The sequence below is a fragment of the Drosophila santomea genome, chromosome X (genome assembly GCF_016746245.2).
Source record: "Drosophila santomea strain STO CAGO 1482 chromosome X, Prin_Dsan_1.1, whole genome shotgun sequence".
Taxonomy (NCBI): domain Eukaryota; kingdom Metazoa; phylum Arthropoda; class Insecta; order Diptera; family Drosophilidae; genus Drosophila; species Drosophila santomea.
The window spans coordinates 8,143,242-8,167,565 of NC_053021.2; the positions used below are offsets into that span (position 1 = coordinate 8,143,242).

The 24,324-nt window shown below is 42.3% G+C and overlaps 4 protein-coding genes across 4 annotated transcripts; 3 read left to right on the top strand and 1 right to left on the bottom strand.

Annotated features, from left to right (window-relative positions):
* Positions 1 to 1,794: 1,794 nt before the first annotated feature.
* On the bottom strand, positions 1,795 to 2,284 carry LOC120456108 (MICOS complex subunit Mic10). Its single transcript, XM_039642721.1, has one exon. The coding sequence runs from the start codon at positions 2,156 to 2,158 to the stop codon at positions 1,934 to 1,936; it is 225 nt and encodes a 74-aa protein (XP_039498655.1). The 5' UTR covers positions 2,159 to 2,284; the 3' UTR covers positions 1,795 to 1,933.
* Positions 2,285 to 13,732: 11,448 nt separating this feature from the next.
* LOC120456763 (platelet binding protein GspB) lies at positions 13,733 to 16,090 on the top strand. The gene is made up of 3 exons (XM_039643757.1): positions 13,733 to 14,317; positions 14,495 to 15,334; positions 15,644 to 16,090. The coding sequence occupies exons 1-3, from the start codon at positions 13,733 to 13,735 to the stop codon at positions 16,088 to 16,090; spliced, it is 1,872 nt and encodes a 623-aa protein (XP_039499691.1).
* Positions 16,091 to 17,950: 1,860 nt separating this feature from the next.
* On the top strand, positions 17,951 to 18,915 carry LOC120455690 (cuticle protein 16.5). Its single transcript, XM_039642098.1, has 2 exons — positions 17,951 to 18,021; positions 18,169 to 18,915. The coding sequence occupies exons 1-2, from the start codon at positions 18,019 to 18,021 to the stop codon at positions 18,772 to 18,774; spliced, it is 609 nt and encodes a 202-aa protein (XP_039498032.1). The 5' UTR covers positions 17,951 to 18,018; the 3' UTR covers positions 18,775 to 18,915.
* Positions 18,916 to 20,250: 1,335 nt separating this feature from the next.
* On the top strand, positions 20,251 to 21,273 carry LOC120456899 (annexin A7). The gene has a single exon (XM_039644001.1). It carries the CDS (start codon positions 20,269 to 20,271, stop codon positions 21,271 to 21,273), a length of 1,005 nt encoding a protein of 334 aa, XP_039499935.1. The 5' UTR covers positions 20,251 to 20,268.
* The last annotated feature ends 3,051 nt before the right edge of the window (positions 21,274 to 24,324 follow it).

Genomic DNA, 24,324 nt, shown 5'->3' on the forward strand with positions numbered 1-24,324 from the left:
TTCAAAATTTGCTTCAAAAGAGCTTTAATCAAAAATATGTATATTAAAAATAGTGAAATTGTAACATATATTTAACATTACTAGTTTAGCCATCTAAATTGAAATAAACACAGTTATTAGCATAAAGTTAATTAAAGTATAGAAAAGCAATTGTGTCAAACCTTTTTGTGGATGCTATACCACATTTTTCAGCACCTTTTTTTAAAAATTAAATATATTTAATAAGATGAACTGGATTATGATGAACCGAGTGCAACATCTCCGCAAAAGACTGCGTAGCTGCCACAACGAATCTGTCGCCGCATCGGATATCGTGTAAATCGTACATATATATATATATGCTGGAAAACGGAGGAAGCGAAGCGCTGGATAAGAATTGCTGCCGAATTCTGAGTTGCGGCGAGTGGTAGCCACAAACAGTATCCAGAATCCAGTATGCAGTATGCAGTATCCAGTATCAAGAATACAGCATACAGCATACAGAGTTCGAGTCGATCACGATTGCCTCTCCAATCCACTCCACTCCACTCCACTCCATTGCACTGCACTGCACTGGAATCGAGGATTGGTGATCGAGGATCGGCAATAGGTGGACCGGGATCCGATGGACAGGGATCCGATGGACGGGGGATCCGATGGAGGCAATGGGTCTTCGACTATCTTGATGGGCATGGGATGCGATGCGATGCGGCGCTACAGGCTCAACTGAGCTGAATTGAGCATTGATCGACGATGACGATGTCGACAGGATCAGTGCTGCCAATTCGGACATTTAGTTGCCCAAAATAAGTCCACAAAGTTGCAAGTTCTTGCTCATTATCTTAGGAATAATAGAAAATATTACAATGTACATATTTATTGCTCATTATCTTAGGAATAATAGAAAATATTACAATGTACATATTTATAGTTCATTATCCTAGGAATAATAGAAAATATTACAATGTACATATTTATAGCCAGGAAATGTATTAATTTGATTAAATGTATTCGCTCTCAAAGGATAAGCTCTTAAACTTTGTGTAATCTTGTACTACTTTAAAATTTGAATATATTTAACATCTATACATATAATTATACTTATATTTATATACTTATAAATCTTGTTATATTTTGTAAATTGCTTCCTAACTCGCCTTGGCAGCACTAAAACAAGGCTGAGAAACGTGCAAAGCTGCCAATGAACCAAATCCAGCCCCTGGCCGCGGATCTATCTCAATTTCTACATTTGACCTGTGAACCGTAATGGATTTTGTATATATTATAATTGCCGACCGTGCTACACAATCTCCTCTAGTTTTTGACTGCGTTTTTCTCCTTCTATTTTTTTTTTTTTGTTCCACTGCCTGGCCGATGATCCGATTGCCTCGGAAGCAGTCTGGATTCGAAGCGCTGCCCTCGACTATACGAGTATCTGGGCAAATGGATCGCGAGTGGCGAATAGCGATCTTTCCGAGAAGAGGACAAGTTGAGTGAGTGGAGGGCAGTGGGGAAATCCGGTGGACTTGTCGCATTAGCACCAGCCAGCAAGTCAGCCAGCAACGGGACTGCGCGATTTATTGGGCCCTTGAACGATCAGCAGATCGGTGAACATGAAAGAGCATCTTAGGATTACCAAAAAAAAATGTAAAAAAATAGGTGTCGTACGCCATCGCCGATTGGCATATATGTATCTTGTGCACCAGATCGCACACTAATCGTGATACGGCTAATGGTACTAATTTTAGAACTAATGGGTAAGAGTAGTTCATCGCTTTCTCTTGCTTTGTAAAAATTACAGATAATCAATGGCAATTGTACATTCATTTGATTTTTTTACTTTTTAGTTTCTTCGAGTTTATTTACTCAAATCGTTGGACAATCTAAGTAAATGCAAGCCATTAAACCGAACACGTGTAAGCATCAGTAAAATCCAATGTACGGATGCCCAAGATCACTTTCGTTGGCCAAACTTAACATCGTTGAGCTCCTTCTCGCAGCCACGATATGCCACGCCCACGCCGAATCCAGTGCCCAGCCAGACGGGCCATATGCGCCTCCGGAAGAAGAGCAGGGTGACCACGGATCCGATCACCAGGCCACCAACTCCCTTCACCAGGGAGTCCGACAGACATCGATTGAGGTTCTCACGCAGTCGATCTTCTGGGGCAGTCGACATATTTGCATCAATCTCTCCAGTGCCAGCTGCTAATAGATAATTTGTTATTAAATTTTTATTTGTTTTTTATTTTTTTTTTTTTTGCTGCCAGATGTTACGACAATAACCAAATCGAAAAGGGCTAAAGCAAGCCAGAGACAAGCTGGAAATATCAGAGCACACTGGGATCATTTCACTGTAAACCAAACTCCTTGTTGCCACTTTAACAGCTCAGTTGGCCAAAATAGGCATTGTTGTGGCAGGCACTTTGAGCCCGATCACGATCGATTTCTGCCAAAATAGATTATAATCGCTGCACACACTCGCTGGCTCAATCTGTGGCCATCTTGTCGATCTATGTGTGTTTATGGTCATGTGAAATCCCACTTTCAACGCTAGTTGGCTGGCACTTGCCAAAATATGTCAGTCACTCTTGAATCAAATATAATTCTATGAAAATTGTATAAAAACAATGCATGATTATTGCTTAAAATACTATTTCTAATTTAATATTAGGTTTATTTAATTAAATTCAATGTTTAATATTATTTTAGATTTCTTGCAGTGCAACTTGCACCTACAAACTTCCATTCGCTTGGCCTTAACTTTGGACTTCGCTTTGACTTCTCGCGCAGCTGTTTAACTGGGTAATCTTGTCAGCATATGACTTTAAAAGCATATTCCTAATAAAGTACTTTACTTTATAATATCTTTATATTATATATTAAATATTTTGCAATTATTTGGATTTATTGTATATTTTTTTTACGCCTTTGAGTGTATTTCCGCTTCGTGGCTCCACTCGAATGCCAACTCCCATCGAAATCCTACTCCAAAATCCTACGCCAAATGCTTGGGAAAACAGCGCCGGCGACCGTGTTGACGTGTTAAGTGCATTGGCCAAGAGATGGTCCCGAAAAAAAGGCAGCAATTGGGAGGAAAAAAAAAAAAGACGGCCAAAACTGCAGTCTGCTCTTCCACTTGCCTGGGCTTAGGCTATAATTTCGGCTCACCGCCCACCAGTATAATTTTTTTTTTTCGTTTTTGCGAGGCGTTTGGGGGCGCAACGGAGCTTAACTCGAAAATTGCAAATTCGGGTGTTCAATCGAGTCAAATCCTTTTCTATTACCAACTCAGCCGCAGCTCTGCGCTCTGTGTTTAAAGAAATTGTCGGCCTCATGAGCAATTTAATGCCTGATTTGCCTTTGCCTTTGCCTTTACCTTTGCTTTTCCTTGCGCGCGATTATAACTCCAAACAGCAAACTGCAAACTCACAACTAGCATTTCCCATTTCGACAGGAACTCCGTTCGTGGCCTTTATTATTTTTTTTTGTTTTTTTTGCTGCATTTTGCATGCTTTTCAACCAGCCACGTAAGTGATTCCTCTTTTGGGTGTTGGCACAGTTTTTCACTTGCCAATTTTCGCGGCGGAAAATGATTGAGTAGCCCAGCCAGCTAATTGTCTTATTAGCTTCAACTGCGCTTATGCATGTTAGTCAGTACCATTGGCAGATTGTTAATAAATATAAATAATATACCTATTCAGTTCACTTTTCCCACTTGCCTTATTAAATATTCGAAATCTTAAGGCCGATATCTCCGCGATTACCAGTTGGTCAGTTGAGAGCCAGCAAATTGGCCCAAGTACTCAAGATCATAATGAAGACATTTATGGACCCGCGACCGGATTCAATTGTGCGGCATTCAACAATTTTTGCAATCAATGCGAATCGGACTATGAACGGGTATAATGCAATGGCCCCAGGGCATTGGGCGCATCTGTGTGTACACTCGCGGTCGAAAAAATAGCAATGCTAAGAAAAAGAAGTTTGCTTCTTCAAATAAAGCATTCACTTTTATATGCAGCTATAATATGCGCTGGTAAGTGCTATATATTTTAATATTTTTTTAATAATTTATTTATTTATTTTTTTTTTTTTAATTAACAAATTGTAAGTTTTCTTGTAGGCCGCAGGGTGCCTGTTATTTGGTTGACCCCACCTGTGGGCCGATGTGTGTGCGTTGGGTGGGTGTCCCTGCAGCCGATCGTGCTCGCCAAGATCGGGACTCCAGGAGGCGAATGGAGGCCAACGGAGGCCGGGTCCTGGTCCACCACAAGCGAACAACTCAATGAGGCAGCGCACATGCAAGTCAAAACATTGGAGCAAAGTCTGCGTTTTGGTGGACCCGAGCCCGCTGGCCATATGGTGCCCCCGCTCTCATCAATTCCGACTTGGGGCCCTGTTCCTGGCCCCAGCCTGTTTCTGTTTCTTATACCTTTTTTTTTAGCTTTTTTTTTGGCCAGAGATCTCGGAGTGCCGTCCACGTTGGCTGTGCTCATTATAGATGCAGCGCCGATTTGTTTTGTTGTCCCCCCATTTGACTTTGAATTGATAGCATCAGGCAGCAAGCAACATCCAACATCCAACATCCAGCATCCAAGTGCAAGCCCCAAACTGCGTCCATCGGCGGCTGCTGCCCAGTTTTCCCTCCCCAGTTGGATTTTCCATCCTTTCCGTCTGCCTTCGAGATATATATAAATGTATTTGAACAATTGAGTGTGCTGCGCATGCGCTTGCCCAGTGCAAATATTTTAGATTCGCATAAAGTTTGCATAGTTTTTGCCGCAGCTCCCCTCCCGCTTTTATATCTCCGATTTTTTATAAGCGGCCACAGTGGGTTTATTGAGGTAAAGTGCATATTTTAATTGCCTGTAAGGTGCAAAAAAATAAGTCAAAAAGGGAAAAAACAAATTGCAATAATTAGATAATAAGCTTAGGAACCAGATTTATAATTATAATGGTATTTCTCCCATTCGCGTCCACTGTTTTATGGCTGCGTGTGTTGTCCACGCACTCTTTGCACTCACTGTGGCTGTTGTTTTTTTTTTTTTCGTTACTTTCCTGTTCCCGTGTCCGTTTGCGTTGTCTTCACTGTGGTGCGGTGCCTTGGGCTGTTTAGCTGCGCATTTTTATTTAACATATCATTTAAAATTCATGTAAAACACATGTAGCTGGGCTGCGGGCTGCTTTGCATACGGTGGGCATAAAGTACGAGCCGGCGGACAAAACGAACAAACGGACAAATGCACGAAAAAAAATACTTGTCACTAGTTGGTGCTGAGATCGTTTATATAAACAATAACTTTGAACCCTCAAAAATGTATGCATTTTTTAATATGAGTTAACCTATTCGGGAAAAAAAGTATTACTATTATTATTATGACCACTTTTCTACGGTTTTAATAGCGAACAAGAGGTAACTTAACTTAATAATAATATTTTTTTTCACAGTGTGCGGACAAAGAGACAAACGGACAGTGCAGCGGACACATCACACCCAAGCGCCAGGAGGGATCGGTTGGTGCCTCCATCAGGGGGTGGGGCAAGGGGTGGGGCAAGAGGGGTGCAGGTGGGTAGGTGGGTAGGTCCAGGCAGCAGCGAATTCATAAGCCAAAAGCAAGAGGCCTGTATCTGAAGTCGCATATCTGGATGGGCGAGGATATAGAGCCATCGTTTCGTAGGTTCCATTGGACGCGATGAAGATGTCGCTTGTTGCTTGTTGCATGCTGCATTTAATTTGTAAACAAAGTCTTTAGTTTATGACTTGAAGTTTTATTTTAGCATATCTAGGCTCCTCCCGCTAGCATTTTGTTGGCAAAATTTGTAAACAATTCGGAATTCCAGAACGCATCATTGCCAGCGCACCAATTTGCATATGTGCAGGGGGGAGATCGCTCCACTGCGATCTGCTGGGATGTGGTGTATGTGTAGTGGTGTATGTGGTGTATGTATGGTGTATCTATAGTGTATATGTGGTGCATATGTGGCATCCGGACAGAAGCCATTGTTATGGCCTGGAGGTTGACCTTTTGGCCCCCGTCCGCCGTTAGCCCTGGCAGCCGTAACAAATCAGCAATGACGTGCCCCGACACTAAATGCAATTTATAACACTTTTTTTCTCCCCCCCCCCCAGCCCAGACCAGCCTGTCTTGGCCGCCACAATCTTCCGCCTGCGAAGATTGTCAAACAACTTGACTTAAAGGCAACTTAACGAGCAGCTCCCCCGATGAACGATGAACAATGAACGATGTACGATGAACGACAACTTCATCATGGGGTCTCGACGTGGACGCTTCAGCTTCTTAGCTCCTCGAATGCTGTCATCATCAGCATCAACACACGATGGACTCGTGGTCCCATGGAGCCCAAAAAAAGAAGCCATCAAAAGCGTTCAGCCAGCGAACTTAAAATGCAACAAGATGGTGGTGCTGTGGGGCTTTCGCCCAAAAAGAAAGTAGGGAGTGCTCCTTACCTCCAAAATGCTCCATTCCGAGTTGACAATTTCCATGTTGCTCTACATAAACGAAAAATAACATGAAGAATAATAAATCACAAATCATCAACAGGTTTTATGTTTATGCAAAAATTCGGAGGGCATGAGTACATTTGTAGGATAAGTATGTTTTATTATCATGGATTATTTTCGATAAAAAAAATAAAACCAAAAAGCAGTACATACCCTCAGTATACCCAGGCTTTATCAAGCCGATTATTGCTTGATTGTAAAGTATATAGTACCCATAGCTGCCCAATCCCTAATATTCCCTTTCACAGAGCCACCCACGACAGCGAACTGCACTTGTCTGCGTCTTGGTTTTTATGAACGCTTGGGCCTTAAAATAAAACTACCGCGACATTCCTCAACTCTTCCCCAACATTTCACCACCCACTCCGCGCAGCTTTCTCCGCACATGAATAATGCAAATACCCGAGAATGCGAGAGCAGTTCAGATATTCACCCAAAAAAAAGGGTCACAAAGACAGTGAGGCAAACTGAAATGGCACAGTGTATAATTTGTATATATTAAATATATGAGTATTGAAATCAATTTCCATAGTTTTCTGGTGCTTTGTGGTAATTAATAGGATTTTGTCAGTATTTACCATATTTATTAAAATTTATCTTGACTTACATATGAAATGATACACATATTTCATTTATAGTCGCTTAACAAATGCTTTTGCTGTGCAAATTAGTTCTCAGTGTAGTCGCAGCTGGGCTTAATGTGCCATAACTCACCATACACCCACACACTGGCACTGTGACACTAACAGGGGCACACACACACACTCGCACACACACACACTGGCACAACACAAGGACATCGCATCTCATCTAATATGACCGCCCGTCACTCATTAAGCCGTCGCTGTCGTCCGCTCTTTATTGTTGTTTATGTTCCTATATAGAAAATGCTCGTAGCCGGCGGTTATCGGGGGCCCAGGAAATTGCGATTTTTCATTTCAGTATTTTGCTTTTTATTTTCGGCGAAAATATAGAAAATGTTGCCACGAGGGGCGGGGATGCGGGTGGATATGAGCGCATCAAATTTTGTCAAATTTTTCGTTGCTGTTGCTTGCATTATTTTAGCAAAATAATTAACACGAACCATCCATCCAACCATCAGTCATTCAGTCTGGTTATCCGTTCCAAGTCCTTCGTCCGTTTTAGAGATGTCAGACATTGGATTTATAATATAATACATTTCTACAATCTTTTTCTTAGGTTTCTTTAGTTTAGAGTGTTTAGAACTAGTTATGCTTAGTCTTAATATAAGTACTCAAAATTTTTGGCATAAGTTTTAAGTTTGATTTAAAAGCACAAATTAGTAATTGAAAAATGCATAAGAATATTATTATTATTAAAAATCCATTTTCTGCTATTTACAAATGCCATATATTTGTCGCATTATTGGGCAGCACTGTTTTGATCCTGTCCCGTCATCCTGGTCCTTTGCCTTGAGGCATTTATTTATGGTCCTTCCTAAGCAGCCGCATTATATGCAACATTTTGTCGCCTTGTGATTATTTTCGGCATTTTCCCGGAAAAAGTGGGCGCTGCCGTTGTGGCGGCATGGGTCCCTTTCGGGGGCGTGGCAACTGCACCTCATTTCAGTTGATTGCTTTGGGCTCGAGGCTCTTGCCAAGTTGATTTTTTATTTGTGCCTGTCGCCGTTTTGTAGCCATCATCATCAGCATCATCATCATCATCATCATCATCTAGGGCTTGTCTTGTCTCCTCCAGATGAGATGGGGATGACTTGAGTTACGATAAGATGAGCTGGGATGGCCGGCCACATGTGCACATAATGTTTTAGTGTCCTTTTACTTATGCACCACCCACAACCACTGCCACTACGAGTTTCCCCTCCCATTGTTCCCTTGTTATTTGCTTAATTTTTAATGGACCAGCCTGTAAGTAGGCAGCCATATTTTTGTTTTACAACCTGAGCCACTTGGCTTAATTGAAAGGCGCTGCTTCCTCCCAAGATTTCCAGTTCAGCATTAACAATTTATTTTAGTGCTAATAGTTGGGAAAGTCACGAAACGACGGACTGAACAATAACTTACCTACTTTTAGGCTCCTTTTGGGAATTAGCGTACTGCAATTTTGCTGCTTATAGGCTGATTTCTAATTTAAAACTGGTTTAAATTTAAGTTGGTATATGAAAATCGGCTGATGCGATGCGAAATATTTACTTTATATTTATATATTTGCTTTTCTTATTATAAGTTCTTATTAACGCTTAAATTAAACGTAAACAGCCTAATTATTATGAAAATATTAAAGAAAATGCATTTCATTGCCTACCATTAAAATATGCATTTGTTAATAGTCAATGAAAATATATGAATATATATAAAAATAAAAAGATTACTCAGTTTGAGACTGGGGGAAAATAACAACACGACTTTAAATTGGATCTGCTATAAATACCTAACCAATTTTCTCATCAGCGCCACAACAATAATTCACTCATAAATTAATTAGACATTAGCCACACAGGTTTTCCAAGAATTTCATCGGAAACAAATTGATTAACAGCGTGTGTTGCTCGAAACTTATATAATGGAAGCAAAATTATGTTAATAACTGATGGTACAAGAACACGAGCATGAGCACGAGCGTTTCGAGGTTACATCTATGGGATTCCCCCCAAAAAACGAGTGACCAACGAAGACCAAAACCGCCTTCATAAATTATTATGACATTTGTATGCCCGATCAATTTTCAAGTGTGTGAACACGTGTCGGAAAAAGGTAGGAAAACTAGAGTATGATGGCTTTCACAAAGAGTAAATGCTCTTTCAATACAAAATTAAAAATTTATTTATGAAAAATAATAATAAATATACAATAAAATGGAATCTTAGCCAAAAAGTAAAAATATATAAATATGATTGTGTGGGGACAACATTTTGAGTAACTAACAAAAAATACATGACTTATATTAGTTTTGTCATGGGTGGTCGGTCAATGACTACACTCGCATTTTTATTGGCATTACGAAGAGCTCAGCTCTTTGCGGTTTTGGTAAACACACAAGCATCAAAAAAATCCCCGCAATTATCAAGGCTATTTTTACAATTTATTTAAAGCCAATGGAGCATAGAACAAGTGAAATAAGCCTTTTTAAATCTTTTCGCTACGATTTCCCACAGGTGCCAATCCGTCTTACCCAATTGCGCAGATATCTCACTGGGTGATCGTAAAATCATTTGACAAATTGGATGGCATTTTGCGGCACAATCACACCGATGACAGCAGAAATGCCACTAATTATGCCAATCAGCGGGAATATCACTTCTATCTCGATGCTCAAGTGTCGCATGGCAGTATTACTACTCTGGTAAACTTGATTTTGTAATTGCGGTCGAGTTACGCGATCGCAAAAGTGGTTTTTGTAGCCCCCTCGACGATCCCAAACTAGTTTTTTTTTTTTGGGTCCAGTTTCCCCATAGTTTATTGAAGATGTCACGATGATGGGTTTATTATGCGGGTGCAAAAAAAAAAATATTCTGCAAAGAAAGAAGTCTCTGTGTTTGCGATGCACAACAATTGTGGGCTTAATTTCGCTTTCAATACGGTTTTAATTAGCGCGCTTTGGTCGTAAAGCCAACATCCAAGACAACCGAATGTTTTTTGATCTCAGCAGACGACTTCCTTCGATTGCCCTTCACTTTCGCAGATTATGGCCGTAAAACAATGATTAAATTTAATTCCATTTCGTTTCTCGGACTCTGACACGTTTCGCACTTGGCGAGAAGGTCAGGGTCTGTGATCCAAACTTAGCCACCTTATTTTCTGCCGAGTAATCAAACAAGTAATAAGATCACAGCCAGCCGGCAAACCTTCGAATCTCCATTGATCTCCGTCGTTTTTGACGCATTAACGCACATGTCGAAAGAGTCCCCCCATCGCAATCTTCAAAAAAAAATATTAATTTAGAGCTGCATCTAATGTTGGCCCAAGTTGGGCGACTGTGAATGATTTTTCCTGTTTTCCGATTCTGTGTGCTTCAGCTAATTTTCCGCAGCCAGGTGCACAAAGTCGGTCACTGCGATCGCAAAATGCTCAACAAATTCCGAGCGTCGTTCTACGCGCTTCTCACTGTGTTTACCTCGCGAATTAAGCTGTGAAACTGTTTGCCTTTCGGCGAGTGTCTCTGAATTTACGGAACAAATAACCCAAAGCCAATGCGTTTCTTTGCATTCATGCCGATCTAGCATCGAGTTTTGTACACTTGTATATTTACAATGCACTAGAATATCATCAACAATTATAGCTTTAAAATTGTTTAAAAACATGCAAGAAATGTACAAAAAGCACAAACTGCTCGCACAGAAGTGCTGAGATTTCCATCATAAAATAAGCTAATTACAAGTAATTAACATCAAGACAAGATTTCGGCACTTGATATAAGATTGATGGTCAGTGCCACTCATAAATGGGCAATGGTAGCGGCACACACACCCACATTACAAGATTTCCAGTTGGGGAATTGGCCAAGAGCAACAACGCGTGTAAACAACGTTTTGTGGGGGTTTTGCAAAATGTTTAACGAAAATGCAATTTGGCAAATGTTATTTAAGAGCTCACCGTGCCCGTCTTATTTAAGCATCGTTTTTCTCACAACGATCGTCGCTGATTCGAACTCCAGACGTGGCCGAAATACATGGTAATCCAGTGTGCACAACATCCATGTGTGCCACAAAAAGGGGGGGTTTCAAAAAGAGTTCCAGCCTCCAGTTCGCAAGTTGCTGTTGCTGTTGCTGTTGGGCCAAACAATTTGTCGCGTCTTTTCGCTGGTTCCGCAATTGTTTTATGGCCACTGGCGAGGGCCGAGACCCCGGGCAAACATTTGCCATCATCCTCAAGCAAGTGAACTGCACAAATATTGAAAGAGCCCCTGCGGCAACGGCTACCAGAGAATACTCATCTATATCAAAGTGTAAACCGAAAAAGTGTGGGGCACAGAAACCTCACCTCGTACTGTGAAAAATCCAAGAGCAAAGCTAAAATACTTGAGGGCTGAGTTCCCATCTGGAATACACACCTCTATTAAGTCACCAACAAGTTTTGCCTCACAAATGCATAATCAATATCAATAAATGAATATACCACACTGGTTCAAACTTGATCTATTGTTTGGCAACCAAAAGAGAAAGAACGAAAACAAATATTTATTGGCTTATGGTAAAAACATAAATTTAAGATCCAACCACAAGTATAAATCTTTTGTCGCTCAACCTGATTTTTTGGTCAGGCTCAGACATTTGTTTTACATAAAGGCCAAACATGTATTAAAAAAGGCTTATATTTCATTGTGTTCTTGCTTTTTAATTACATCACGCAAAGCATAAATTTTCGTAATTAAGACGAAGAATGGGCAACCAACCACAAATAAAACTAGAGTACAGACAAGGCAAGACATAAAGTCTAAAAATTTTCAGGCCTAAAGTTGATGATCGAAACGAGTTTGGATAATCTCAGTTATTCGCAGTGATTCATACTAGACACGACCAAAACACGACGAGTTGGCCAAAAGCACACAAATTTGCATAGTCTTAAAATAAAGTTCCTGGTTTTTTTGGGATCCATTTTCTGGATTTCAAAGCCCTGTAAAATGGGAAAGATCAAATCTAAAATGTACATAATTAACGGATTGAATATGTAATAATAATAAGAAGAAATGGTAGGAAAGTTATAATTTATTTAAATAAATTCAAACAAAAATATAAATTAAAGAGTTTTATAAGCAATTTCATTTTTATATTATGCTTTGTCCCCACATAACAAAAATAACATTTTATTAGGCAGTTTTATTATTAGCATACAAATGGGCCTTTTTGGAAAGAATTAGATTGCAAGAATATAGAATCATTTTATTGTATATATAGTTTTAGAAGTACACTATAATTTATATTACGGATTAAATACTCAAATATAAATTATTATAATATTTATCTGAATAGCGCCACATTCATTAGCTATTCAACAAACTATTATTTAGTCATTTTTTATACAATTAAGTTATAAGCTCCATTGATGGACCATATATCTCCATCTTTTCGACAAAATCAATCAATAAGCAAATATCCGATTTAGCATAAACGAGTTTTGAGTGTTCCCTCCCAGTTCGAATATTCGTGAACCATTCTAGGTTTTAGTCGCAGAACTTTTGAATAGGCAGTCAGCTAAACGAGGTATTTCATCCTATTATTAAATTACTCCACTTTTGATGATCTTGGTTGCAAAGTGCTTTCCCGAACATGCACGCTTTCAACCTTTATTATGAAAGTCAGTAAGTTAATAAGATAAGCTAATTTTGCGGAATGAGAGCCATAAAATCAGCTAAACCATATTAAAGCGAATAAATTTACCCATAAAATGTAAGCTGAAACTTTATATAAAGGTTATCTTTATAATTCATTCAGCCAAAGTTGGCGTAACTAATTCGAAACTGGATATCTTTTGGTGGGATACTGAATCACTTAAAATTAAGTTAAATTTAATTATGCCCCATTGGCCATATTTTTACGGGGTATGCAGCGAGTTCGTTCTGGTGTCATACGAATATAGCAAAATAGTTATGTTTAATAAGCAGTATCGATTCGAATTTAAGCATCCATCGATTGATTTCCCCAAGCCCAATTAGCAGACTTATTGGCATATCTAAGACTCTTGACCAAAGTCGGAGAACTGGTTGCCGAACCAAGCCGATTATGACACACGGCTGAACTTGCCAGGCGCTAAAAAATAACTCCATTTAGCATACTCTCGGTAGGATTCAGTTGTACACAGGCCAAAATAAGTAGTTTTAAGTATTCAACTCGCACTAAATAACATTTTATTGCCATTCAATAGGTTTAAAACCAGTTTCGTTGAAGCTAAGAAACACAATGGCTTTCGATGTTTGGGATCCTAACAATGCAATCGTTTGACATGACAACTTATGTGAGCAGTTTTCGTGCAGTGTATAGACCAGGCGACAATTTAATTGACGGAAAGGCCAAGGCCCGAAAAGGTTCTAATCAAGTTGATAAGATCGCCGCTTTTGTTATGCTACCTATGCAAATTCGCAACCCAAATTAATAATAAGACAAAACTGGCAGTTTGGGAGGACAGAAATTTTGTAGTTGGCCAATCAAGCGTTGATCAAAACAAAACTCCAATTAGCATAGGCCCAAAATCTTTTGTGGGTATAAAAACTGAAAACGTCCCTCTTTTCAACAACAGATTTGGCCCAAACATGGTAAGTTTCGGTTCTAGGGGGAACCACCTCCAACTATCCAGCCACCACCCATCTCACCCACTTATCCACACCAACCGGATCCCATTGCAGAAGTTCTACGTCATTGCATTGGCCTTTGTCGGCCTCGCCGCCGCCGATGTCAGTCATCTGAAGTTGGGCCTGTCCGCCGACGGAGGCTATGGACTCTCCGCCTCTTCATCCGCATTTTCCTCCGCCTCCTCCTCGGCGGAAGTAGTGCCAGGTGGCCATTCCAGCTCGTACCAGCCCGCTGAATACACTCCCGAGCACTTGAAGTCCGCTGAGGTTGTTCCTGGTGGCGAATCCAGCTCTTACCAGCCCGCTGAATACACTCCAGCTTATCTTAAGACTTCGGTGCCAGCGGCAATTGGAGCTGATAGCTATGCCCCAGTTCCAGCTGCTATTGGTGCTGACACCTACACCCCTGAGAAGTTCATTCCCCAGGCCGATCAGGAGGCCCACTACAAGTACATTCAGGAGCAGGAGCAGGAAGCTGTTGTTCCCGGAGGAGATTCTAGCTCTTACCAGCCCGCTGAATACACTCCCGATCACTTGAAGACTTCTGTCCCAGCGGCCATTGGAGCTGATAGCAATGCCCCATTTCCAGCTGCTATTGGTGCTGATAGCTATGCCCCAGTTCCAGCTGCTATTGGTGCTGACACCTACACCCCTGAGAGGTTCATTCCCCAGGCTGATCAGGAGGCCCACTACAAGTACATTCAGGAGCAGGAGCAGGAGCAGGAAGCTGTTGTTCCCGGAGGAGATTCTAGCTCTTACCAGCCCGCTGAATACACTCCCGATCACTTGAAGACTTCTGTCCCAGCGGCCATTGGAGCTGATAGCAATGCCCCATTTCCAGCTGCTATTGGTGCTGATAGCTATGCCCCAGTTCCAGCTGCTATTGGTGCTGACACCTACACCCCTGAGAGGTTCATTCCCCAGGCTGATCAGGAGGCCCACTACAAGTACATTCAGGAGCAGGAGCAGGAGCAGGAAGCTGTTGTTCCCGGAGGAGATTCTAGCTCCTACCAACCCGCTGAATACACTCCCGAGCATTTGAAGTCCGCTAAGGTGATTCCTGGTGGGGCTTCTAGTTCCTACCAGCCCGCTGAATACACTCCAGCTCATCTTAAGACTTCTGTCCCAGCGTCCATTGGAGCTGATACCTATGCCCCAGTTCCAGCTGCTATTGGTGCTGACACCTACACCCCTGAGAGGTTCATTCCCCAGGCTGATCAGGAGGCCCACTACAAGTACATTCAGGAGCAGGAGCAGGAGCAGGAGCAGGAAGCTGTTGTTCCCGGAGGAGATTCGAGCTCTTATCAGCCCGCTGAATACACTCCTGAGCACTTGAGGATCGCTGAGGTGATTCCTGGTGGGGATTCTAGTTCCTACCAGCCAGCTGAATACACTCCAGCTCATCTTAAGACTTCTGTCCCAGCGTCCATTGGAGCTGATAGCTATGCCCCAGTTTCAGATGCTATTGGAGCTGATAGCTACACCCCCGAGAAGTTCATTCCCCAGGCTGATCAGGAGGCTCACTACAAGTACATTCAGGAGCAGGAGCAGGAGCAGGAAGCTGTTGTTCCCGGAGGAGATTCTAGCTCCTACCAACCCGCTGAATACACTCCCGATCACTTGAAGACTTATGTCCCAGCGGCCATTGGAGCTGATACCTATGCCCCAGTTCCAGCTGCTATTGGTGCTGATAGCTATGCCCCCGAGAAGTTCATTCCCCAGGCTGATCAGGAGGCCCACTACAAGTACATTCAGGAGCAGGAGCAGGAGCAGGAAGCTGTTGTTCCCGGAGGAGATTCTAGCTCCTACCAACCCGCTGAATACACTCCTGCCTATCTAAAGCAGACCTCTTCTGTAGCTGTTGGTGCTGAGGTGATTCCTGGTGGCGATTCCAGCTCCTATCAGCCCGCTGAATACACGCCCGCTTACCTTAAGCAGTCGGTTGTAGCTGCGACCGCCGCCTCTGCTGTTTCTGGGTCAGATTCCAGTTCCTATCAATCCGCCGTTGCCCAGACGAGCTACGTTCATAGCCAGGGCCAGGCAGTCGTGGCCGGATCAGCTGGCAGTTCCTACCAGAGCGCACAACCCATCGCCGCCTTTGTCCAACGACAGGCACCAGTGGTCATTGGAGCCAACACCATTACACCTGCCCATCTGTACGAGGAGCCCACCTCGAATGGCATCGAGGAGTTCAATGCCGAGACCCATGTGCCGGTGGCCATTGGTGCCGACACCATTACTCCTGCCCATTTACAGAACACCTACTCCAAGTCCGGCCAGGACACGCAGTACGCGTCGAACGGCGGCTATGTTTACTAAGTCAAATTACTGATACCCACAGAGTCTAATCTAAGCTTAAATTTATACATCTTTTTTTTTAACACATGATATATCTTTAATTTTGGACTTGTAAATTATTGATAAACGAATAAACCCCAGAGTAAAGTATTTATCTAAAGAATGTTGAACCTTATTATTTTCTTTAAAACCCTTCCACCCTTTTTTCATTATAATTATACAGCATTTATTACATGTGGTTATAAAGGATACAGGAAATGGCCATGGTTAATTTAAGTTTAAAGATGCATCAACTTGTCGTCATGCATGGCATTTCCTGTCATTTTTACACTCGAAGATAATTCTTCAACGTGATCATAAATGCAACCTGCATAAACATGGATTTTAATCATTGATCATCGCACAGACGATTTGAACGGGCTATAAATCGCTTATACATTACCTTGCAGCTATGATCTGTAACCTTAAAAAAGTAATGTTTATGTTGCGTTGCTACAATGTTGCAAGAGAATGAATACATTTGATTTGTGATTATTCATTCGGATGATTCAATTCCGGCGGTCTAACTGAATTCATTGTACGCATTCTGGTGGCATAAATTTCTGACTGTGCAGCATTTCAAGTTCACGGGCAGTGGAAAGAGGGCCAGAGCCCCGAAGATGTGGCAGCAAGTAAAAGTTGTTACTTATTATGTAAAGCCAGCTCGGGAACTCGTAACTCTTGAGGTTGGCAACTGGCGTCTGTTCTCAAGGCCATCTTCTGCCGGCTCCACTGATGGGTTTTGTGTTTATGGCTTTTTAGAAAGTGCGAGTGTGTGGCTCTGTTTCCGAAAACACCACGTTCTGTGGCCCATTAATCTGTACGAGTGTCTCGAACGAGGCCGAATGGATCTCTGCAAATGGATATCTTTTTTTTTTTTCTTTGTTTTAACCATGCCCATTTCTGCGGTTGGCTTAAAAACGAGAAAAATGGATGGATGGCTGTGCGGCGTATAATGTGTTAAATTGAATGTTAATTAGTGGAACCCCCTTAGTTGTTTTTTTTTTTTTTTTTTTTTTTTTTGGTTCATCTTTGTGTGGCACAGGACCCCCACCCAACCCCTCGCACGCCCTGCGCTAATGAGGCAGATTGAGGAGCCCACGAAAAAGGTGTCCCAAAGTAGTTCACCCGCCGCAAACCCGTTGCGTTGGACGGAAAAATTATTATATTATCGTAAATGAGGCAAACCCGTTTGCATGTGCGATTTCGTTGGTTTATATGTTGAATTTAATTTTTATGTGATTATGTTATTTGCCGTTTGGTAGTTTGCCCATACATATATCGTATGCTCTTAACCCCCGCCCTACTTAGTGTTGCCATTTTAGACATTTTATGGCTAAATGTAACACTGCTTATTATTATTTTCGATTTAAGTAACTATTTGCGCAAATGCAGTTTGAAGTAGTAAGTAAGTTTAGTATCTAAATGTCTTATTTTATTAGTAATTTAAATTGCACATTGCACAGGTGATAGAACCAATTGTAAATTATTTAATAATATTTTTAATTGAAAATAATTACATTTTTGTATTAAGCTTTTGATAATTAGCTGCCGACTTACATGTGTAGCTGTGAAATCGCCCCCGAATCGCCCCTGAATCGCCCCCGAATCGCCTCCCAGGCAGCTGCTATTTGTCTTGATTTCATGGTGACGTCTCTTGCGGCAGCTTCTTCTTGGTCCGCTGACCGCTTAAGCCTGCTCTGCTCCGCTTCCTCTTCTTCCTCTTCCCCGGCGTCTGACGCTTGTGCCGCCGCTGCAGTTGAAGGGGCTCCGGCTGCGAACCGGGGATTTTCTTCAGAGCCGGCGAGCCGGCCGCTATAAATTGACAGTCGTCTCTAGGGACCGGCATCAGTCGCAGCCTCTAGCTCATCCAGCACAGTCGCTTCAAAACGCAGAAACCTCAACTCAAGATGGTCAGTGAAGGATTATTACACACAAGTTCAACTTGAAACAAGAAACTATTTTTTTGTTTTTTTTTTTGTAATTTAATTTGACTTTTTTTTACGGTGCTTTGTATATTGTGTTATAACGTGTGCAACTGTGTGTTGTCCTACTTGCAGAAATTCCTTATCGCCTTCGCCCTGTTCGCCTGCGTGGCCGCCGATGTGAGCCACCTGGCCAACGAGTACCTGCCCCCCGTCCAGAGCTCCTACGCCGCCCCCTCGGTGAGCTACTCCGCACCAGCCGTCCAGCAGTCGTACGTCGCCCCCAGCAGCGAGTACCTGCCCCCCGTGCAGACCTACTCCGCTCCAGCTGTCCAGAGGACCTACTCCGCTCCAGCTGTCCAGAGGACCTACACCGCCCCCTCGGTCAGCTACTCTGCTCCAGCTCCCGCCGTTAGCTACTCGGCTCCCTCCGTGAGCTACTCTGCTCCCTCGGTCAGCTACTCCGCTCCTGCCGTCCAGCAGACGTACTCTGCTCCCTCGGTCAGCTACTCCGCCCCCGCTGTCCAGCAGTCGTACTCCGCCCCCTCGGTCAGCTACTCCGCCCCCGCTGTCCAGCAGTCGTACTCCGCCCCCTCGGTCAGCTACTCCGCCCCCGCTGTCCAGCAGACGTACTCCGCTCCCTCCGTGAGCTACTCTGCCCCATCGGTGAGCTACTCCGCTCCCTCCGTGGATGTGGGCACCCAGTACGCCACCAACGGTGGCTACGTCTACAGGAAGTAGGGATCTTGAACGAAGAGGCCTGCAACTGAACACGAAACAGTGTACATAAACACATACTGCCCAAATTAACCATCAATTATTTTTTTTGTTTTGTGAACTTTGTTAACAACGAAAATAAACCGAAACTTCAATAATCCAAATAAATACTTTAGTTTTTCAATGGGCATCTAATAATCCTTAATAAATATAAATTTTTTATGTGTATAAAAAAGCCTTTTATAATTTATTGTAGAAAAAGATTATACATATATTAAATAGCACTTTATATCATATCTATCCATATTTTCTTTATAGTCGATTCTGTACCAGGATACCAGAATCGCGCGACTTGAGTGCGGCTTGGCTGCGGTTTAGGTGCGGTTTTGGCGTGGTTTTTATGCGGTTTGGGTGCGGTTCGCTTTCAAAGGCGGACGTCAAAAACAAGTTGTTAGTGGAACTATAAATTTATATAAAATTTATGTTTATTACTTAAAAGTAGACAAAAGAGGACACTATATAAGGCTATAAAAATAGAATAAAGTTTATGAATTATATGTCCATACAAAGTAAAGAAGACTTAATGGCATCGGTTATTAGTTATTTAATAAATGGAGGAGCTTAGTTCTTTGACTAGTTAACAACTAGTTAACCTGTAGAACAAGAACCTAAACAGTAAACACGCATCGATATTTTAAATAACGATTAGCGCTAAAATGTAATAAAAAGCTTTGATTAAGTCGCTGGGCTTTTTATGAGCAGCTTGCAGCTTTGATTAAACTTGGAAGCTGCGACTATTTTAGGCATATTCCAAAAGCTTTTGGTTTAGTTTTAGCTTAGCATAAAACTTGAATGTTTTCTTAGTTTAGACTCAAGACTTTTGTTTTTTTTAAAAACAATGACTTTTAGATTTTTGCTTAGAATGCATGACATTTCTGAAGAGCTAAGGACTCAAGACTTTTTGGAAAAATTCTTATATTAATATACTATATAATATACTATATAAAACGATCCACTTTGATATCTTTTTTTATTGCGGTTTATTAACACCTTTTTGCTGTCAGGCATTATTTTCTAAAGTTTAGTATGCAATAAATTGAAGATGAACAAGAACTTGAATTCAAATGAAATAACATTTTACCTGTCATTATTCTTTCTCTTTGTTTATTGCATCTTTTTCATTATTGCCTCTTTGCTTTGTGCGATCCTAAATCTGAGATTCGATTTCGGTGTTAGTTTATTTATGTAAAATCCGGACGCTAAATTAATTTTTATAGTTCAGTTTTGGCACCTCCCCTCGCACCTACCATCAACCTTCAACCGATTTGCGACTATTTATGGAACCTTTGTGGTGATGCAAAGCAATTTCCGTTCCCCGGAATGGGAAAGTGAAATGAGCCGACTGCGAATTTATGTAATATGTTGATATGCCGTCTTATATATATGGCGGATTTGGGGCCCGTGGCCACATAGCCACCGTCGCCGTGCAAGCTCCCGGAGATCATCGCGTAGCTCAAGATGATGCAGCCATTGTGGGCCATTGTGGTCCTGCTTCTGCCCCTGATCCACGGAGATGTGAGTCACCTGCCCAAGGAATACATACCGCCACCGCCCAGTGCGGAACAGGAGCCATCCACACGGTCTGCCGATGGCCAGGAGGTCCAGAAGGATCCATCTGGTTTCTATCCCTCCACTGGACTAGCCCTGCCGCCTGGCTATGCCATTCCCACGGGCAGCAACGTTCCAGCATCGCCTGTCCAGGCGCCAAACTTTCCACTGCCCATCTATCCACCATTCTTCGGCTTCGGCGGAGCACCAATCGAGCAGGGTGGTGGACCCGGCATTGGACCAGTACCATCGGCCTATCCCAATGGAGGTGCATTCCCGGGAGGTCCTCCGAATGCGGCCTTCCAAGTGCCGCCGGGTGGTGCTTTCGGTCCGCAGGCAGGTGGTTTCCCCCAGGCAGGTGGTTTTCCCCAAGCAGGTGGTTTCCCCCAGGCGGGCGGTTTCCCTCCTCAAGGAGCTGGCTTCCAGCCACAAGGCATTCCCGGCAATGGATTCCCAGCGCAAGGAGCTCCCTTCTCCCCACAGCCAGGAGCGTTTCCACCGCAGGCAGGTGCCTTTGGTCCACAGGGCATACCTGGCAATGGTGTCAACTATCCAGGAGCTAACTTCCCACAACAGGGAGGACCCTTCCCAGGAGCCGCATATCCACCGGAGTTCCTGACGAACCAGGGACTTCCGCTAACAAATGCCCAAGGTTCCTTCCAAGGACCCAGTCCCGCTGGTTTCAATGTGCCCGCGGGTTTCGGCGGACCTGTGCCCGGCCAGAATCCATATCAGCAATTTGGACCCGGTTTCGGAGGACCTGCTCCGCCGGGCTACTCCGATGAGTCGGCCAAGGAGCAACCAAAGGACGGAGAGAGGACGTTAGTGGCACCACCATTGGCCGATGATCCAAAGAGTGTGGCGGATACGGTGTACGCACCAAATGGCGGCTACGTTTACAAGAGGGCTAAGTAATTCGATGGGCTTTAAGGCCCCAAATTGGGGAGTTCATCAAACATGTTCGCCATAAATTATGATCCATATTTTGTTTTGTATTTTTTTTGCTTGTGTTTTTATTTATTTATTGGCTCTGTTGGCCATAAAGCTGCAGACAGACAAAACGATTGTCTCTATGCTAATCGTAATATTCGCCAAAACTGACTGATAGCCATAAACGAGACAATCTATCGCCGTGATTGAAACATATCTGCATACGTATGTTTTAGGCATACCCTCGCCAGACAGCCGAATAACCAGACATCTGTGTTCATAAACTAAACATGTTGTCTTCAAAAGTCAATACAAGGCGATTTAAGGCTGGAATACAAAAAACTGTTAGTGTGGAAATTTCTCCTTTGCACTTCCACTAGCTGAGTAACGGGGAACTCGACTATAGCGTTCTCTCTTGGGGGGTCCGGGGTCCGGGGTCCGGGGTGCGGGGTGCGGGGTCCGGGGTGCGGGGTCCGGGGTTCGGGGTGCGGGGTCCCGGGTGCGGGGTGCGGGGTGCGGGGTCCGGGGTGCGGGGTCCGGGGTGCGGGTCCGGGGTGCGGGGTCCGGGGTCCGTTGTGCGGGGTTCTCTACGAGTAACGGGTATAAAAAAAATGATTAGTGGTTTGGGTGTGGACTAAAACCGAAGTCCTACGATAATTATGCACGCGGTATCTGCGATCAAGAAGTTTATTGAACTATCAAAGTTTCTAGATGGAATGAACTAGGAATCAAAATGGCTCATTAAAAATAATATTATTATTATTTCATATTCCAAAGAAATCCAACTAAAGGGCAAATAAATTACCTGCATTTCAGCCTAAAAAAAAGCTGCCCTTCCAAAGGGCAAACATAATCGATTTAAGTTAATGATCTTTGTAAAAATCTCTGCAAAATTCGTAGAATTATCTGAGCTATTTTTAGCTTCACAATATTTTTGATTTGCCAAACCAGTTTCTGATAATTAACTTCTTTCTTGGACTCAAGATGGCTATCAGAAAGGGGATTTTTCCATAGTTTAAAGCCAGATGTATTCAACTTCCATATTTGGCCAAACGTTTCAAAAGTCTATAGACTTCAACTAACCCGAATTGATTTTCTATTCATCTTTTTTTTTATGTCTCCACTGAATTATTTATATTTATGGCTGTTGATTGTATTGTTGCCTGCGATTCGGTAAACACATTAAAAGCCTTTATAACATTTAGTTTTTTTTTTTATGGGAATGGCAAAAGGGGAAGAGGTAAAAAATGTCTTTTTGTCTTTTGGGAGAGCTTTTGTCACCTTTTATGACACGCTTCATAATCTTACATCAGTTGGGCGGCTTATCTAATGTTTCACTAAATTTGCGAGTAAAATAATAGAAAATATGCAGTGCAGAAAAACTTATTAAGAATATGAGTATTAAAAATTATTAAGAATATGAGCATATTATTAGAATATTAGTTTAATGAATTTTATAATAGCAGTGGGTCTTTATTTATTCATTTTGTTTGGAGTGCATATATTTTGCCTACCTATATAGTTATAGATCATATACACCCTAGGGATTTTGACTATATATCTGTATTTTTCATCTTAAATTCAACCTTAAGCCCTTCGTTTGCGGTACGTGCAAATCGAAAGTGGCTTATCGAAATCAATTCAGCGATTTGTGGCAATTTTTGGCTGGAATCGAACGGCGCTGAATATTCATCACGATCGTGAGCTATAGCTTTGGATATGGAGGCTGTTCGCACAGCAATTAGTCATAATTAAGGCAGACTGTGCCCGCGGCTGTCAGGGGCCCTCAACTTGACATTTTCTTTTGTGGACCCCAAACCTTACCTTGTTTTCAATTAGTCACTTTTCTGCGCTTTTTGTCAGCATTTTGGGGCGCGTGTTTGGGGCGCCAGATGCACAAGAAGAAGTTCGCATTCAAATGAATGGCCTCCCAAGATCCGCATAGTTGGGTTATTGTATTATTGTATTAAGTCGAAGCGAATCGCTTGTATGCCCCCCCATGACATGCCCATCATAATCTCCGACACACGCCTACGAGATGCATATGAAATCGTATCGAATCCATATCGAGATCCAGCCAAACAATCGATGGCCCCTGATTACCAATAACTTATGACCCATTGAAAATGTCCGAAGGTTGGACACGTTTCTGCCACCGACTTAGATCTCTGTGTAGATATGTATGTATGAAGTTGGGAAATCAGCCTGGTGGGCCCCTAAACGATTAACATATTGCCATAAATTCAAAACATAGAGCTAAGACAATGGACGAAAGTCACATGAAAAATCTTAGACGCTTTTGTCTAGAGAATTTTGGGTGCTAATAAATTTTCTTTCTTCATGCCAAAAATGTTGCAAATGCATTTGCTTAACAGCAAAATATTTATAAGTTTACTAAAAAAAATCATATCAATAACAACTACTTAAGAATGCAATTTAGTTAGTAATCTAATGTAATAATTTCTTTAGTCAATGTAACTTGTATTAGCTGCTAAAAACATAAGTGCAATGCACTTAAGTTAAAGTGGCCAAGGTGTCAATTGCCCAGATGAACACAATTCAAGCCAACAAGCGATTGATAAATATTTGGGCTTTGCTTTTGACATGGCTGCACCGAAAGAAAATTATGTGTGGTAAACAAAATTACAAAAAAAACAAGAGAGAACGCTATAGTCGAGCTCCCCGACTATCTGATACCCGTTACTCAGCTAGTGGAAGGGAGAAGGAGAGTCTTAAACACAGTTTTTGGCGGTTTGTAGGCGTTATAGTGGGCGTGGCAGAAAGTTTTTTGGCAAATCGGTAGAAATTTACAAGACTAATACAAAAATGAAAAAATATCAAAATATTTTTCAAAAGTGTGGGCGTAGCAGCTTTGGGCGGTTTGTGGGCGTTATAGTGGGCGTGGCAGAAAGTTTTTTGGCAAATCGATAGAAATTTAGAAGACTAATACAAAAATGAAAAAATATCAAAACATTTTTCAAAAGTGTGGGCGTGGCAGTTTTGGGCGGTTTGTGGGCGTTAGAGTGGGCGTGGCAA